General features: G+C 41.1%; 1 protein-coding gene across 10 annotated transcripts in view; it reads left to right on the top strand.

Annotated features, from left to right (window-relative positions):
* The window catches only part of TTLL5 (tubulin tyrosine ligase like 5), a 318082-nt gene that overhangs the window by 100529 nt on the left and 199198 nt on the right, over positions 1 to 18355 (top strand). For 8 of the 10 annotated variants that reach the window (XM_088839428.1, XM_055435681.2, XM_088839423.1 and 5 more), the window contains 4 exons: positions 7969 to 8126; positions 9056 to 9362; positions 14939 to 15059; positions 17539 to 17685. In XM_088839428.1, coding sequence (XP_088695554.1) covers positions 7969 to 8126; positions 9056 to 9362; positions 14939 to 15059; positions 17539 to 17685 — 733 coding nt within the window. Of the gene's footprint in view, positions 1 to 2277; positions 2317 to 7968; positions 8127 to 9055; positions 9363 to 14938; positions 15060 to 17538; positions 17686 to 18355 lie in introns of all 10 variants that reach the window. The other 2 variants (XM_088839430.1, XM_088839429.1) reach the window with 2 other exon arrangements.

Raw genomic sequence — 18355 nt, 5'->3', positions numbered from 1 at the left:
TTTTTTTTTCCCATCCAAATTGATATCCTCCTTGACTTCTTTCTTTAGGCTCTAGTAGCAACTCCTGCTTATAAAGCATTCTAAAAACTGTGATTCAAAAAACATGAATTTCTGATTAGCAAAGAAAGGCCCTTATGATTTACTCTTCCTACCTTTTTAGCCTAATCTCCACTTTTCAGTACCAACCCATGGCCAATTAGACCATATCTACTGCTGTTTCATGCCTCCTTATCCTTACATTCCATTGGAATTCCCATGCATTACCTTGGAGTGGCCTTCAGTTTACCCTGAATTCTTTTTCTAGCTATGTCATTCATCCTCTTACCCAGGCTAGAAGGAAGTTCTCCCAGCCTTTTTTATCCCTCCATCGGATTTAGATCACCATATTGTACATATTGTATTATAATTCCCAGTTAGTGCTAACTACTCTTGTCTACTTTCAAGTTGGCTTTTAAGAGTAGATACGTGGTTATATTCCTCTTTGACAGTATCAAAACCTATCACAAAGCAGGCACACACACACAAGCGTGCATTTAAAAAATGAAATTATGTTTGTTGCAAGCCTTACATCTTCCGTTAAATCTGTTCTCTTCAATCTCAATTCATGTTTTCTCTGTTGCAAATGCTATTGTATTATTGTCAGAACTGCTTTCAAACTAATTCTCTAATCATTTCATTTCATACTTGGTTCATTTTTCCTGCCGTCCCTGCCCTCCCCCTTCATGCTCCACTCACCCGTCCTGCCCTGGCAAACAGTGTCTTAGCTGCTGTCTCACGGCATGACAGTAGTTTTAACACTGGCTGTATTTTAGTGACATCATATTTGTGCCACGTGTGTGCACTAGGCCGCTTCAGTTGTTCCAACTCTTTGCGACCCCATGGACTGTAGCCCACCAGGCTCCTCTGTCCCTGGGATTCTCCAGGCAAGAATACTGGAATGGGTTGCCATGCCCTCCTCCAGGGGATCTTCCTGACCCAGGACTTGAATCTGTGTCTTCTGCAGCTCCCGCATTGCAGATGGATTCTTTACTGCTGAGCTACAGGGGAAGCCCATTTGTGCCCTAGCCAATCCCAAACTGAAATCTTGTACTTATTAAAAAGCCACCCAGGTGACTGTCATGTGAATTCATGATTGCAAATTACAGAGAAAAACCATTATCTGATTTAAAAAGTTAAAATTATTTTGAGACTTTCTGATAGTAAGTTGACAGTATTAGGACACTGGCACAGATAGAAGACATGGGGAGGAAAAGATAAAATGTTTTGGTGGAGACAGATTTTTCAGTTGATTTTTTCTATAGATAGAATATCTTGATATTGATTGCATCTGTCTCTTTTTTAAAAGATCAGTACCATAGGTTACATGTTGTATGATTGCATTTATATAACCATTTTGAAATGATAAAATTTTGGAATGGAGAACAGATGAAGCCTGAAGTTAGGTAAAAGGTGTGTGCTTATAAAAGGGTAACATACAGGATCCGATGGTGATGGGGTTGTTCAGTATCTTGTCTGTGGGTACATGAACTACACAGTGATAAAATTGTACCAAACTAAATATACACATTCAGAAATGAGTACAAGTAAAGCTGGGGAAATTTTTTTTTAAAGTGTGTCAAGTGAAAGGAAATTGAATGAAAAACAGAAGCCAGTTTAAATGTGAATGGTATTTACTTCCTGTGGTTAGAGCCCGACTCTAGAAACAATGGGGAGCATCTCTTTTTTAAAGAGTTTTTTTTTAATTGTGGAAAATCTATTTATCATGAGCATCTTTGAACCCCCATGAGAACTGAGATGGACTTCTTTCCCTAATATAGTTCAGTGCAAGTAGAAAGAGTCCTGAAGTCTGAGACCAAAGTTGTGGGTTCAGATTTAAACTGTTTAAAGCTCTGACATTGAGCTTGTCACCAAATGGTCTTATCCTGCTCATTTTTATAAACAGGGCTCATATTGTTATTGTGAACAGTAAATGTGATTAGATTTGTGGCTATATATACAAATGCAAGTAATTGTTAGAATTTTTCTCTAGAATTTTTTTGTCCTCCATCTTTTGTTTTTTTATTGATCTTCCCTGAAGGTTATGGTACTCTGTTCTTTTCTGGGCATGTTCTCGATTCATCTCTCTGCTTCTATCCCAAGATGCCTTCCCTGGCATAATTCCATGTGGAAGCTCTGTAGTGTAATCTCAGGAGTGTGTGTGTGTGTGTGTCTGAGTGTGAATTCAGGTGAGAGTATCTCTGTAGTGCTCTAACCCACTTGTCCTTTCTGCTCCTGTAGGGGAAACCTGAGAAGAAGCTTATTGACAGGAAGAACACGGTAACTGATTTTTAAAAGTTGAGAAATCCTTTCCCTGTGCATAATATGTGACCATGCACAGACTAAGCATGATACTTTACATAACCATTTTCAGTTTGACTCAGCTTAAATAGTAACACAAGAATGTTTTCTATTGAAGCACTATTCTGCGGCAAACTTTTTACAAAACTAAATTTGGGATTTATATTTTTTAACTACAAATATGTCATTTCAATGATAGTAGTTGTGTTTGGCTATGTGAGAGAGCCCAAAGTTTTAGTGAGATTGCAAGATCAATCTCAGGCTAAATTCAAAGAAAAGATTATGTTTTGGCTTTGACATACCTGGGGCATACAGGTATGGGACTTTGTACTGAGCAGAACTACTTCCTGTTTGCCTTGGAACTAGAAGTGTGCAAAATATCTGTGGCTCTTAATTTTGGCAGAAGAGAGGAAGGTCTTAGAAGAATGACTGGGATGGCCTTGCCCATCTGAAAACTGCAGCCAGAATAAGAACTCTTAACCCTAAATACCCTCTGGTGTGAGAGGTTGCGTACGTCCCCTTTGTGCTGATTCTCTTCAAAAAGCACAATGATAATATGAAAGAAACTCCTATATCTAGCTTTTTGTTTCGCATTTAAGAGTTTAAGATAAATTTGGTTTTCTCACCCAAATCTTGTGAAGCATAAATCTGATTTTTCTTTAAAGGAGGAAAATATGATTGCCATTTAATTTAGGGAAAACTGAGAGAAATCAACTTTTATAGTTTGTTTTTAAGTGAAAGTCATGCTTAGCTTATAAATTTTCTCCAGTTATTAGTCAGGGAATACACTTCATAGATATACTACTGCCAATTTGGAAATTAGGGGAAAAAAACTTCAACAACAAGAATATTTGTTTAAAGGTTGGTGGGTTTTGTCCTTCTTTCTTTAGGACACTTTATGTTGCCATCAGTACTGGTTTTCTGGTGGTATAGAGGTATAAGCAAATAAAAGGTAGCATATGAAAACCTTATGCTGAACCATGAAACAAATCCTAATTCATTTAAAAAGATTAAAATTATTAAGAGTATGTTCTTTGACTGCAATGAAATTAGAATTCAATAACAGTAGAAAATATCCAAATATTTTGGAATTAAACAACACATTTCTAAATAATCCATGGGTCAAGGAAGAACTCATGAGGAAAATTCAAAATGATCAGAAAAATAGAACATTAAAATGTGTGAGATGCAGCTAAAGTACTGTTTGCTCATGTGTGGGGGCTGTGATTTGTAACTTTAATGCTTGTACTAGGAAACAGGACTAGATCACTGGTCTAATGTTCAATTAACAGTGGACTGCAAGGAGATCCAACCAGTCCACTCTAAAGGAGATCAGTCCTGGGTGTTCATTGGAAGGACTGATGCTGAAGCTGAAACTCCAATACTTTGGCCACCTTATGCGACGAGTTGACTCACTGGAAAAGAGTCTGATGCTCGGAGGGATTGGGGCAGGAGGAGAAGGGGACGACAGAGAAGGAGATGGCTGGATGGCATCACTGACTCGATGGACATGAGTTTGAGTGAACTCTGGGAGTTGGTGATGGATAGGGAGGGCTGGCATGCTGTGATTCATAGGGTCGCAAAGAGTCGGACACGACTGAGCGACTGAACTGAACTGAACAACTTTATTTCACCACTTTGACAACCTGAATGAAATGTCTGAATTCCCTGTGGGGAAAGAACTCTTAGTAAAACTGACACAAACTGAAATAGAAGTTTTGAATAGCCCTATGCTTAATCAGAAATTGAATTTATAAACAAAATCTTTCCTACAAAGCACACTGCAAGTCATTTCACTGGTGAATTGTATCAATATTTGAGGAAGAATATACACCAGTCTTAAAGAAATTCTTTCCAAAAAAATAGGCAAGGATACTTCCCAACTCATTTTATGATACCAGAAGAGTATGGCATGAAAACTTCGCAAAAACACTTAAAAAAATTTTAGGCTAATATCTACATGAACATAGACACAAAATTTCTTAAAAGAATAATAGCAAATAGAGTTGATTAGTATATGAAAAAGATAATACAGATGGCTAAAGTGAGATTCTCCCCAGTAAGGCACAGTTGGTTTAAGGTTTGAGAATTAGTCAATTTACCATATATTAAAGAAAGGGGAAAAAAACCCAATGATCATTTTATTAGCTGCATAAAACCCCAAACAACCTACATATGTTGAACTGATGAAATTAAATACATGTTCTGAGAAAAATTCTTAGTAAATCAGGCATAGAAGAGAACTTCAATCTGATAAAGGCCTTCTATGAAAAACTTATTTCTAATGTCAAACTGAAATATTGAAGGCTTTACCCCTATGATTAGTAATTAGGCAAGATGTCTGCTCTCACCACTTGTATTTCCTTTGTGGTAGAGCTCCTAAACAGTACAGTAAAACGAGGAGTAGAAAAAGAAGAGGTATACAGATTAGAAAGGAAGAGGTTAAAATCTTTCCTCTTAGATGACATGATCAGGTTAGTGGGAAATTCTAAGGCATATCCAGAATGACTGTAAGAACATACAAGTGCACTTAGCAAGGTCTTGGGATATAAGGTCAAAATTCTTAGGGAGAAATTTTACAACTGTGCTTAATATCTATATATAAAGCTCCTGAATGTTACTTAAAGAGACTAAAGAAGATCTAAATAAGTACAGTGATATGTCATGTTCATGGTTTAGGAAACTTAATATTGTATAGTATTCATTCTCCACAAAGTGATCTAAAGAATATTGTAGTAAATTTTTTTGGTAGAAATTGACTAGCTGTTTTTTTTTCAGTGTATATAAAAATGCAGAGGAGTTAGAATATCCAAACTAATCTTGAAAAAGACCTAAAGTACCTGACTCAAATGAATATTATGCTGTAGTAATGAAAACTTACAAATTTATCAATGAAACAGAATAAAAAGCCCAGAAATGGGCCCTGGTGACTTTAAACAAGAGGCTTAAAGTAATCCAGTGGGGAAAGGAAACTTGGAAACTTTTTAACAGATGGGGCTGAAACTGGATATTGTATTTTAAAAAATGAGCCTCAACCTCTATTGCCCACAAAAATTATAGGTGATTCATAGACATATACATAAAAAATACTGCTATAAAACTTTGTGAGTGAAAATATCTTTAACTTTGGGCTTGGCAGAAGTTTTTAGATATGACACAGAAAGCTGTAAGCAAAAAGGAAAAAAATGGTAAGTTAAATTTCCTCAATATTAAAAATTTTGTTTATTAAAAACACTTTTAAGAAAATTATTAGGTAAGCGATATTTTTGATCCATCTCAAAAATATGCTAATAAATGAGTTCATACTGTATGATTCTAATTTTATGAAGTTCTAGGACAGGTAAATCCAAAATGTGATGAAAAAATTCAGAACAGTTTCCTTGAAGATAATGAGGGAGGGGTTTACTAGGAAGGGATGTGAGGACTTTCTGAGGGGTTAGAATGTTAGAATTTGGGTTGCATAGCTCTAGGTCTCATCAAATGGACATATGGACATTTAATATTTGAATATTTCACTGTATATCATTTTTAGGTTATAGAAAAGAGAAGGGAAAAAAGTTCAAAGCCTTCTAAAGCAAATATTGACCTCTAGATCCCAATAATTTCATCATTTAAGTGTTTAGGAGTGAAGTGCACTGATGTCTTTGTGCAACTTTGAAATGCTTAAAAAATTAAGTGGATTGATATTTGGATAGAAAAAGAGAAGATTAAATATATATGTGGTGAAATAAATATTGTAAAATATTCATTGTAGAAACTGGCCAGTGGGTTTACGGATGTTCACTGTATAATTCTATTTAAATATTTCATAAAATGTTAGATAAACTGAAATTGATAAAAGCTATTACAGTCTATTTATAAGGAGTTCAATTGTTTATTAATTCCGAAGTATTTATAGTATGTTGGGTGTAGGCTGAGCAGTCTCAGAAGTGTCACTGACCAGTGAGGAAAGACAAGCCTGGGCCTTGCCCTCACGGAGCTATACATGCAGTTCTGTTTCTTCCCTCAGCGCTCCTACCTCCATGCCTTGTAATAGTGGTGATTGGTGTGTCTGTTCAGGGTTCCTTGGAAGCTTATAGTTGCTATTTTAAATGTCAGATTTGTTTTATTTTCTTTATTACTTAATTATCTAAAACCATGTTCACAACTGTGTGGAGGGGGTAGTGGGCTAACATTCAGTTGTTGAGATTATGATAAACTGGGGTTGACAATTTTTAAAAGTTTATTAAATTGCTTCCCTTTTCTGCCCCCAGTGTCAGAACATTTCCAGTTCTTAGCTCAATTTCCTGCTCTAGAGAGGAGGCCTTCAAAATATTTATATGCAGACCATCCAACTAGAAATCCCTGGAAGTCTTAAATGGACCAGAAGACACAGCTTTTCCATCACACTCAGGGACTGAAAACTCCTAGGGGAATGACGATGAATTATGACCTCAGAGTGGTCCTCAGCCTTTTGGTACCAGGGACGGGTTTTCTGGAAGTCGGTTTCCCCATGGGTGGGGTAGAGGGCAGTGACTGGGGATGATTCTGGTGCGCTGCGTTCACTGGGCGCTTTGTTCCTATTGTTACTGTGTCAGCCCCACCCCAGGTCATCAGGCATTAGATCCCCGAGATTGGGGAGCCCTGTTCTAAAGCATTCACAAGAGGGAGTTCAGAGCCAACCAGTTAGATCTCGGGTTCTGGGTGCACAGCATTGGCTGCCTGTTTTCCAACACTAATGTGGATACGTCTTTTCTGACTTGGTGACCCAAGAGCCCTGTCCCTCTTTGGTGACCTGGATTTCTCTGCCTGTCTTATACTCTGCCCGGGCCTTGTCTGGAGGGCTGATGATGCCTGTCACTTCCCTGATTTTATGATTTTTCTGATGCCTAATGTAGCTGTGGCCATCCCTCTCCCCATCCATGAGCTGATTGAATTCGGCATTGTCCCCCATCTGCTGCCTTTCCTTGTCCGTGCCTCTCACCGTAACTCCTGACCTGTGCTCAACACCTGGGGAGTCCCTGCCACCTCTCCCCAGCTCCTCCCGTAGCTCAGTGTGCTCCGAGGGAGACGTCCCTCCTGTTGCAGTGCTTGAGACTTGATGTGTCCCAAGATCCTGGTGACTTTTCACAAGGACGCTCTCCGCCCGAGAGTCTCATTCAGGTCTGTGCCGCTGTAGTCACAGGTTATCAGCTCTTCCTCTCCTCAGCAGCTGCTAAATCTGTATTCATTAAATATTGCCTACTTCAAAAGAATGTATCATTCTAAGTTATAATGAATAAATAATAAGTACACCTCTAGCCGTCCCTCAGCTTAAGAACTGAAGCGTTACCAGTATCTCAAGTCATTCTTAAGGCTTGGGTGTTGGGTTGCACTTTATGATCTCTGCACTGACTGGTCAGCCCGTATTGTTGAATAGATAAAAATGCTTAACCATTGTCTTCAGACATATTTTTGTTCACAACATTTAACAAATTCAGATAGGCCATTAGTGAAATTTTAACGTAGATTCCAGTATTCCCATTTATCAGCCAGACATTTCAGAACTCACTAGAGTAACCATGTCTGACATCATGACAGAGTTCTGTCAAGCTTAGTCTTGGAATAAAAGAACTTCCTGAAAGTTCTAGCTGCCATGTTTTTTCCTCACAGAATGGCGGTTGATGGTGCACCAGAACTGAAGGTAGAGAGTATGAATTCAAGGGCCAAGCTGCACGCTGCTCTCTATGAGAGGAAGCTCCTGTCTCTGGAGGTGCGCAAACGTAGACGACGGAGTGGCAGACTAAGGGCCATGAGGCCAAAATACCCAGGTACCTGCCGTGGAGCCTTCACCGAGCTCCGTTGTCTGTGTCCTGTCAGACTGATGTAATCAGCTTCTTAACTAGTACTTAATGAATCAGGACTTTCCTGATCACATACGCTGTTTTTGGATATGTATACTCTTTTCCTCTGAAACTCATTTCAAAAAGATCAGTTTTTTAAAACTTCCATTCTATAATATTTGTACTGAAGACTATCCGAAGCACACACATGTTGGCTTTTGCTCTTATTCCAGTGTCATTTCGCTACCTGTTACTTAGCTTAAGTTCAGTGGAACCCCCGAGCATTCTTATTTGGGTTTTTCATGACTAGGTATGAAGTCCAATTTATCCTTTGGCATTTGCTGAATGGCGGAAGTATTTTAAACACAAACAGAAAAGGGAGAATTTCTTTCTCTCCCAGAATCTCCCATGTTATAGATCTGTTTGCCACTGACAAATTGGCTTCTCTTTCTCCCTCGCCTTTTGTTTGTTGAGTGCCTGTGTCAGGCACATTAGTCACTGCAGTTTCACTGACAAAAAAGCTATGGCCCTTGTCCTCAAAGGTCTGCCAAAGCAGTGGAGGAGAAGGAGAATGGATAAGCATAGGATGGAAAGATATTCCCCTGCTCTGTGTATCTCCATGAAAAGCATCCCTCCAAAAACTTTTAACATGCTGTAGAGATCACTAAAAAGTTATCTGCCTAGAGATGTGAGAGAGCCATTGGTATTCTGATGAGAAACATCATCTCTAATGAAGATCATTAGTCGGTTTTTAGAAGGTGTAAGATTGGAGAGGGATGTGTGTATGCTGTTAACCTTGTGCATTATTTGCCATCTGATTTAGAAACGGGTTTTTACTAAAAGAATAAAAAGACGGTATTGGGAGAGAGGAAAACTTAATCCTTTTTTGAGCAACATTAGTGATTCTTCGCATTTAGTGATCACCCAGCCAGCTGGAATGAATGCTAAAACCGAGGCAGAGAGTGAAGGAGAGGAAGAAGTTGCATCAGACAATGAAGGGGAAGAGCAGGAAGCTTACCAGGAGGAGTCTGCAGGGTCCCTTGCGGAAAATCAAGCCAAATACACACCCTCACTGACTGTTATGATAGAAAATTCACCCAAAGAAAATGCCATGAAGGTTCCTGAGTGGGATAACAAAGGTGAACAATGCAGCAAAATGGAAACTCAGGAGCCAGAGCCTAAATTTAACCTGATGCAGATCCTGCAAGATAATGGCAATCTTAGGTATGTATCTTTCCTAATTATTCTAGTAAAACTGAAAGCAGCTCATTTGTACTGTGCACGAGGGTATTGTGCTGGTGGCTTTATAGCCATTTTTCATTTTTTATGCACAGGATTCCTATGAATTAATGAATGTGATTTGATATTATTATTATCAAGGGAACTGGGCCTTAGAGAAGTTGCTTGTCCAAGGTCTGGAGCTATGACTCAAACCCAGGTCTTACTTAGCTTAAATATTTTGGGGGGTTTAGCACTTTCATGCTTTGGAGAAGGAAATGGTAACCCACTCCAGTGTTCTTGCCTGGAGAATCCCAGGGACGGAGGAGCCTGGTGGACTGCCGTCTATGGGGTCGCACAGAGTCGGACACGACTGAAGCAACGTAGCAGCAGCAGCAGGAGTGTCAGTGACTTTAAAGTACAGGGTGACCCAAGACAAGGAGCTCAAATCAGCTCATGGCTTAGTGTGGGGACACTTAAAGAGAGAGGGCTATGACCTCAGTATGGACAAAGGGCTATTAGGACCCAGGAAAAGGAGTGACTGGTCTTGCCTGGGAGGGCTAGGGAGAGATTAGGGAGGAGACAAGATCTGAACCAGGACTTGACGGATGAGCAGGCCTTGAGGATTTGGGAGATGACAGCTAAGTGTGGGAGTGCTAGTAGAGGGAATAAGGGCACAGAGGGGTGATAGCACAGTCATTCATTGAGTCCCTGGACAAGTATTTACTGAGCACCTGCTCTGCATGAGGAATTGTGCCAGACTGTGTAATGTTACAGTGGAGACCGAGGCAGGCTGGTGAAACTCGCAGTCTGTGGGGGAGGCTGACAGTAAACAAAGAAACAAGGAGGTTTCAGCCACTAAGGAGTGCTGTGTAGACAACAAAATGGGGTGTGGTGTGGTGTGGTGTTAGACTGTGATAGGGCAGAAAGTTTCTTTAGATTACGGTGCTTCTGACATGGAGAGGTAACCTATAGGGTGAGTCCTGAATGATGAGGAGTAATTCATGTGAATATCAGGTGGCAGAATATTCCAGGCAGAACAGCAAGTATAAAAACCCTGCAATTGAAATGAGCTTGGCAAGTCTGAGGAATATAGATTAGTGGTGTGGAGTTACGTGGAGAAAAGGGTGCGGTGAGAAGTGAGACTAAGAAATTGGATGTCATTTGATCATAAAGGGCCATAGAGGAGCCTGGACTTTTTTCTAGATGGATCATTTTTAAGCAGATGAGTGATATGGTCCGATCTTGATTTAGGAAGTAAGTTCTGGTCACATTGTGGGATAGTGATTGACAAGAGGAGAACTAAGGGTAAAGATTGGAGGCAGGAGGAGAAGGGGACCACAGGGGATAAGATGGTTGGATGGCATCACCGACTCAGTAGACATGAGTTTGAGCAAGCTCAGGAGATGATGAAGGACAGGGAAACCTGGTGTGCTGCAGTCCACGGGGTCGCAAAGAGTCGGACACGACTGAACAACGACAGAGGGTAGAGCACTGGGTTAGGGGCTGTTCCAGTAGCCCAGATCCGGGAAGATGAAGGCCCTATCAGAGCAATGGCTGTCGGAGTGAAGAGGATGGGGTGGAGTTAATGAAATTTGCGAGTTAAAGTTGCTAGGGCTTGGTCTGTGTGGATGTAAGAACCCCACAGAGCCTAAATTTTTGCAAATTTGGTCACGTGATATTGCAGCCAGTCAATATAAGGAGCACAGGAGTTGGTTTCATGACAAAAATAATGTGTTTTGTTTGGGACACAGTGAGGTGGAAGAGCTCTGGGGTGAAGATGTTCAGTAGATGGGTGAAAATACAACTTTGTGAGTCAGAGTTGAATAGGACTGTACAGCTTCAGAGTGGATGAACTTGTTCATTTCAGTTTGTTCAGTAAACATGGACAACAAGAAAAGGAAGAGAACTGAGGCCTAGAAAACCAACATTCTATAGTAAGAGATCAAAAAATAGCAGAGATAGCTATAAAACAGGGAGGAGGCAGGGTGGTAAAAGCTACAAGATGAGAGTTTCTAGCCAAAGGGTGAGTGCCTCAGGCAGCCCAGTTTAGAATGAGGCCTCAGAACAGTCTCTTGCATTTACAACAGGGTTGTGGACTTTGTGGATAGAAGAGAAACTGTGAGCTGAGTAAATAGGAAAGCCAGTGTGAACTGACTTTTTCAGAGGGTTTGACAATGAATGAAAGGAAGGTGAGAACTCATCAGAGAGCAAGCTAAGAGAAAAATGATTTTTTAAGATAGGGATTCTGGAGCTGATTTATAGATTAGGGGGAGGATTTGATGGTAAAAGAATTAGAGATACACACAGAAATGGACATACTGTCGTGTAGGAAGGTAGAAAGAGGTCAGTGGAGGGGGGCCTCACCCTCTAAGTCAGAAAGAAAATACTAGGCATGTGTACATGCCCAGTCATGTCCAACTCTGTGACCCCATGGACTGCAGCCCACCAGGCTCCTTTGTCCATGGAATTGTACAGGCAAAAATACTGCAGTGGGTTGCCATTTCCTACCCCAGGGATCTTCGTGATCCAAGGATTGAACCCCCGTCTCTAACGTCTCTTGCACTGGCAGGCGGATTCTTTACCACTGAGCCACCTGGGAAGCCCCTAAAGCACTGTGGGTTGAATGCAGTAATGAGAAGTTAAAGAGTCAGGAAGTATAGGTGTTTATGCGTGATGGCCTTTATTTTCTAAGCTAGAGGTCAGTTCTTAAACCGCAAGGCCGAAGGGTGATACTGGTGTTCAGGGGGTTGGAGGGTAGGGTTGGGGTTTGGAGTGGTGCGTGGAGAGTGAGAGTGGCTCCATTAGTGGAGAGCACACTGAGCTCTGTCAGAAGACTTGGCTGTAGCTTTTCGTCGCGTACCAGCTGACTGTGATCACAGGCAAGTCAGAGTCACAGTTTTCTTTTCCGTTAGGCCAAGTTACCAGGTTAGACACAGACACGGTTTTCAGACTGTGCTCGCTAGAGGGGACAGAAGAATCCACTGAACTGAAACGGAACATTTCAAAACCACTGAGTTTTATACTAAGGTCCTTTTCAGCAGTGACATTCTACTTAGATGTTGTAGAAATAAATTAGTTATTCCTAAATCTCACACATCTCACTTTCAGTGAGTTCAGTTCAGTTCAGTCGCTTAGTCGTGTCCGACTCTCCGCGACCCCATGAATCACAGCACGCCAGGCCTCCCTGTCCATCACCAACTCCCGGAGTTCACTCAAACTCATGTCCACAGAGTCGGTGATGCCATCCAGCCATCTCATTCTCTGTCGTCCCCTTCTTCTCCCGCCCCCAACCTTTCCCAGCATCAGAGTCTTTTCCAGTGAGTCAACTCGTCGCATGAGGTGGCCAAAGTATTGCAGCTTCAGCTTTAGCATCAGTCCCTCCAATGAACATCCAGGATTGATCTCCTCTAGATATAATTGCAGGGTGTGTTCATATAAATCAGTGGTTTTCAAACTCTGTTCTCCTGAGCTGCCTCTCATTCTATGGGATATCTCAGTGACTACTGAGGGATCTGGGGGGTGGTCCATGGCAAGGCTTGAAGACTCCAAGCCCCAGCCCACTAGTTGTATATTTTGTATACTGAGGATCTACAAAGGCCTTTATGTTTTAAAAATAGATTTCTCCAGTGTAAATCATTCTAGCTTTTTGGCTTGTTTGTTGCAGATTTCTAGCTGACCAGTATCTCCACTACCTTAGGGGACAACCTCAGGATTAACATCTCACAGATCTCTGTAGTAAGGTTTGTTGCTGTCGTTTAGTTACGAAGTCATCACTGACTCTTTTGCGACCCCATGGAAGTTCTCTTAGGTTTTTAGAAGTGGAAAACTCAATACTTGTTCATTTGATTTACAACAATGATTTGCCACAAAATAATTACTGAAATCTCAACTTCCAAGCAGTAATTTCCTTATTCAAAGACCTCTATATTTTAATATTAGAGGAATAATCAATAAAATTGGGTGTTCTACTACATTTGCAGGTATCTGAAACATGACACTTGTGGCGCATTATATTGCAAGTGAATTTGTTGGCCAAAGTGGAGAGGGTTTTTTGTTTTTTGTGTTTTTTTTTCCCTTCACTTTGACTTGAAAATAATTTGTTGTGGAGGGAAAGCTTATGGGAATGGTAGAGAGGAAAGTGATATATAGTCTCCAGGATTTTAAGTGTGGCCTTTATGAGAAACATTTGAAAGTACACATGTCAAAATCATATTGTGCTCCCCTAAGCTGTTCTTACTAGTGACAAAGGTGCAGCTTTGTATTTCATGTTCTGAAGAGCTTGAAAAGCAAATCTACCTCTGTCCCTTCTGACACACACACAGAAGCGAGACGAGACCCTCGTAGGATTTCCAGTTTGCTCTGGGCCAGTCCTGTCCTGACCTTGGGGACAGTGAGTGGAGAGCGTTCAGTGATGGTGTGTGTGAGGAGTGCGAACAGAACTGGTGTTGGGCCCGAATCCTCACTGACGTAATTTTGGCTAGTGTGTCAGAAGGCCGAGCAGCTGAAGTAACCAAAAGCTCTCCTGAAGGAAAACAGATCTACCGCAGCTCGCAGCCACGGTGGAAGTCATCAGTGGTTTCTCTGGTGCTTCTGTCCGCTGAAGGCTGGCCCGGGCAGATTTCCTTGTTGCCCGCCCAGGGCCCCAGGCAGAGGCAGCAGGGCTCTTCAGGGGTGTCGGTGAGGCGCGCTCTACTGGATGCACTCGCATCTTTTTCCCGCCAAACTTCTGGGCTCGTCCTAGCCCGTCAGTGCCTCTGCGCCAGACTCTGTTGGACCTCTCTCATTTGTTCTGGGCTCCAGCCACTGGCGTCTTGCAGTTGAGAAAAAAGCCTGACCTTAAAATTTGGTCTCAAAAGTTCCTTCGTAAGATTTATCTCTTTGCTGCTTTGGAGGCTGTCGCACACCCAGAGTCAGTTGCCATAACAAAAGCCATCCTTTTGTAGTAACGGATAAGTATGTTTCTAAGGGCCCATGGCGCTAGTGGTAAAGAAGCCGCCTGCCAGTGCACAACACAAAAGAGACACAGGTTGGACCCCTGGGTCGGGAAGACCCCCTGGAGGAGGGCATGGCATCCCACTCCAGTATTCTTGTCTGGAGAATCCCATGAACAGAGGAGCGGACTAAGTCCATGGGGCCACATAGAGTCGGACACGACAAAAGTGACTGAACACACATAAGCACAAAGGCAGAAAAACCTTTCTGTATCAATACAAACATTCTTGTGAAAATTCAGTACTCTCCTGTCCATTTCCTCAAGACAGTTGTTTAAAAGTCCAAAGAGATAAGATTTAGGAGTAGAAAAGATGAAGCTCTTTTCTTGTTTGATTTTTTTTTTTTCTCCCATGTGCTAATAATGAGAAAATAAGTAGAATTCTTCATCTCTGATTCTTTAAATAGAAAAGGCCGAAATCTCATGTGCTGGGTAGGAGGAATCTTTATTCAGTGACTGTATGGTGGGCTTCATTTTTCGTATCCATCCTAATAGAAGGGTCCTCAAGGCCACATTGAGAAAGGCAAGCACGCGTTTGGTTGGTGCACCATCCTGTCTCATAACGGTGTGTTGTTTTGGATTTCTATAGCAAAGTGCAGGCCCGAATAGCATTCTCTGCCTATCTCCAGCATGTTCAAATCCGCCTGATGAAAGACACTGGAGGTCAAACGTTCAGTGCCAGCTGGGCTGCCAAAGAGGATGAACAGATGGTGAGGTTCTTCTTGTTGGAACCTTTTTACTTTCCCCTTTTTTCTTTCTCTCTACTCCTTCCCTCTCTTTCTCCCTTACCTCCCTCTTTCTTTCTTTATTCCTTTCTTTGTTTGTTCCCTATACTAAGGTACAGAACAGTACATTTCTGGAGAAGGAATCCTTCCACAGTGTAGCTTATAGGTTTCTCTTACTTTACTGTGAATTAGATCTTGAATCTGGAGCCACACTTGAATCTGGCCTGATATGTGTTGAGGTGTCAGTTTTCTTCATTCTGAAAAGGGAAATTGACTCCTCATTAGACGTCAGGCCCGTGCAAAGCCCTAGAAAAGGATAACGGTTTTCAGGGTCCTTTCCCAAGCAGCTTCAGATTGTGTTAACTCTTTGAGATAGGCACTGTCATCCCCATTTTGCAGATGAGAAAACAAAGACCTCTAGAATGGGGGCCTGCCTGTTCCTGTAGCTCATATGTGGTGAACCTGGAACTTATACTCAGGTGTCACAGTTGTACATGATTTCCTCTTGCACTGTTTCCAAGGATCGGAAGGCTTTTGATTTCTACCCTAAGGGGTGGAGTTAGCTCTTTCAAAGTCAACACTTTATCATGGGCCCTCTGAGAATGTCCCATCCTCCAGTTTAACAGTTTTTTTTTCCTAGTTGTTACTTTATAAAATTCTTAGATTACTGAAAACAAACTTGTGTAATAATTTTTACTGTATATTAGTCATTCAAACCTGCCTAAAATTTAATATTCTAGCAACGTTTTCCTTTTTGGATCAGAATGACAGGAAGCCTCAAGCTCTTTGGAAAGGTCGGTGCTTATAGAAGCCACAGCCATTCTTTACTTTTTTTTACCATAGAGATCTGTCACTGAAAGGAGAGGGACCTCTAAGTCTGAGAAAGCTGCCTTCTTTGGCCAGCTCATGGTGATCCTACTGTACTTCTCAGTTCTCCACATATGAGAGGTATACAGTATGCTGGACTTATTATAAAAACATGATGGATATCCCAGAAAACAACTCGTGAATTTAAAGTAGCCAATACAACCCAGAGATAAAACCTTGTGTGTTGTGAATAATTCTTCAACCATCAGTGGAAAATGTTAGCTCTGCTCTTTCCAAGTGGAAAATTGAAACTGCCTTTTTGAGAGTCAGTTTGTCTGCTCCACTGTGAAAAAATAATGTTTTAATATAGCAGCTTAAACCACCCTGTAGTAAAGACAGCAGAATGGAACTATGAAGTCCAACCCTCTGGTAATGAGACTATTTCTTTATGTTGGAGTAAATTGGCACCAAAGAACAGTGAACCAAAATCAAATTCAAGAAGAAAAGAAAAATAGCTCAGAAGAGAATAAACATTGCAACTGCTGGCTTAGAATTCACACAGGATTTCAATGGGGCTTTTAATAGGAATATTTAGGATCATCACTGCAGAACTTAGCATCAATTCTGTGCATTCCCAAATGAAAATCTATCTAGACAGCAGAACTTCATCCATTACCTGGTGATCGTGACCATGGTCTTGTTTATGAGGAAAGTAGGTATAGAATTGCCTTCTCTGATTCAAGTTGAATGATCTGACTGATACTCACATTTCAAAATCCTTTGCCCCATCTCAAGTGAGATGTATCTCTTCTACCCGTTAATGACTTTTCACTGTGTTCTCCTTGCCAACGCACAACTCTAAAAGCACCCTTATTCTTGGGGAAGAAAAAATAATAAAAAGCTATCACCTTTCAAGCTTAGTAAGAGTTCTTTCTGTTTGTCACTAAGCGTTTTAAGTCAGGAGTTTCTCCTCTTCACCTTTATTCTTCACTATCCATTCATTTCTTAACCTCTTTGTTCCATCCCTTTTACTGTGCTGAAAGTAGCTGTGGTCCTTTCTCAATTCAGCCTCTTGGAAGCTTGTGACGTGGGTACCTTCCTGCCTTGGCTTCCGTGACACTGTTTTCTCCTGGGTTTCTTCGTGCATTTCTGATATTTCTGTCATGGTTGGTTGTTTTCTGATTCTTCCTCCTCTTTCCTACCTCGAAGTGTCAGTGTTTCTGTATTCGTTCTCTCCCTCGTCATCTTTGATGACTTCCTGTGCTCCCATGGTTTTAGTTTCTGCTACCTCTGTCTTTTCCTAAGCACTTTTCTCTGATCACCCTATTAGAAGTGATGGCTGCAGTTTGGATTATTGTAGTACTATGTATGTATGAATTGTGGTACTTTTACAGCTGTTACTTTATTACGTAGTTGTTTGCATACAGACTTGATTTTGATTTTCTCATTGCAGCTTATTAAGGGAAGATGCTACATTTGTGTTGTTTTGTTTTGTTCTTGTCTGGCTGTGTTCTTGTTATGCCTAATATGTTTGCTCTGGGTCTTATTTGTTGAAGAGTGTCATATTATCTCTCTATTGTATAGTTCCCTTGTAGCTTGTCTTCTGTTGCTTAGCACAATCTCTTCTTTTTCTCCCCAATGACTCTTTAATTTATAGGAACTAGTGGTTCGTTTCCTCAAGCGAGCATCAAGTAACCTCCAGCACTCACTGAGGATGGTATTACCCAGTCGGAGACTGGCACTTCTGGAACGCAGAAGAATCCTGGCCCACCAGCTGGGTGACTTTATCTCTGTGTACAACAAGGTAGGGGGTTCATCCGTTAGTCCTGTGCTTTGGATCACCACCCACTGTGAGAAACAGTCTAGAAGCCTCTGTCCAGCTGGGTGAAGAGGGTCTTTTTCCCTTCTAGCATCATCGTGTGCTGTGTGTGACAATTATGGGGAGTTGGACCTCACTCCTTAACCCAGCTCACTTATTACTTGTGAAGGCCCAGAAGCCATAGTTCACTCTCATCCGGAAGCATCCTCCTTTTGAGTGCTGTTGCATCTGAGATGAATCCTGGGCTGTGTGAATTTGCATTGACATTACTGTGCCTGAAGACAGTGGTGAACTGACTATAGAGCAAATTTGAACCGTGGATTTAATATAATGACACAGTCTTCTTTCCTGAGAGAGTTATACTTTGTTCTCTAGAACATTTTAGATAGTGACTTCGTTTTACAACCAAGCCCAGAAAATTGACTATTTAGTGAGAATAGTTTGCAAAGCATCTTTTATCCAAGGGTCTTAGAATACTTTAGAAATGTCATTTTGGAGTGGGAGGAGCTGGGAGTGTGCTCATTTTTCAGATAAGAAATCTGAGTCCTTTAAATTTAAATAGCTTTTGTAGAATTTGTGGAATGGTCAACACAAGATCAAAACAACAAATCCATAGCTACATAGCTACTCTAGCTCTGTCGAGAATTTTGTCTTA

Source organism: Moschus berezovskii, chromosome 9 (assembly GCF_049115385.1).
Source record: "Moschus berezovskii isolate FMDL1 chromosome 9, NW_MosBer_1.0, whole genome shotgun sequence".
NCBI classification, from domain to species: Eukaryota; Metazoa; Chordata; class Mammalia; order Artiodactyla; family Moschidae; genus Moschus; species Moschus berezovskii.
Note: the sequence above shows the minus strand (reverse complement) of the source record. Positions and strands in the feature narration are given on the sequence as shown.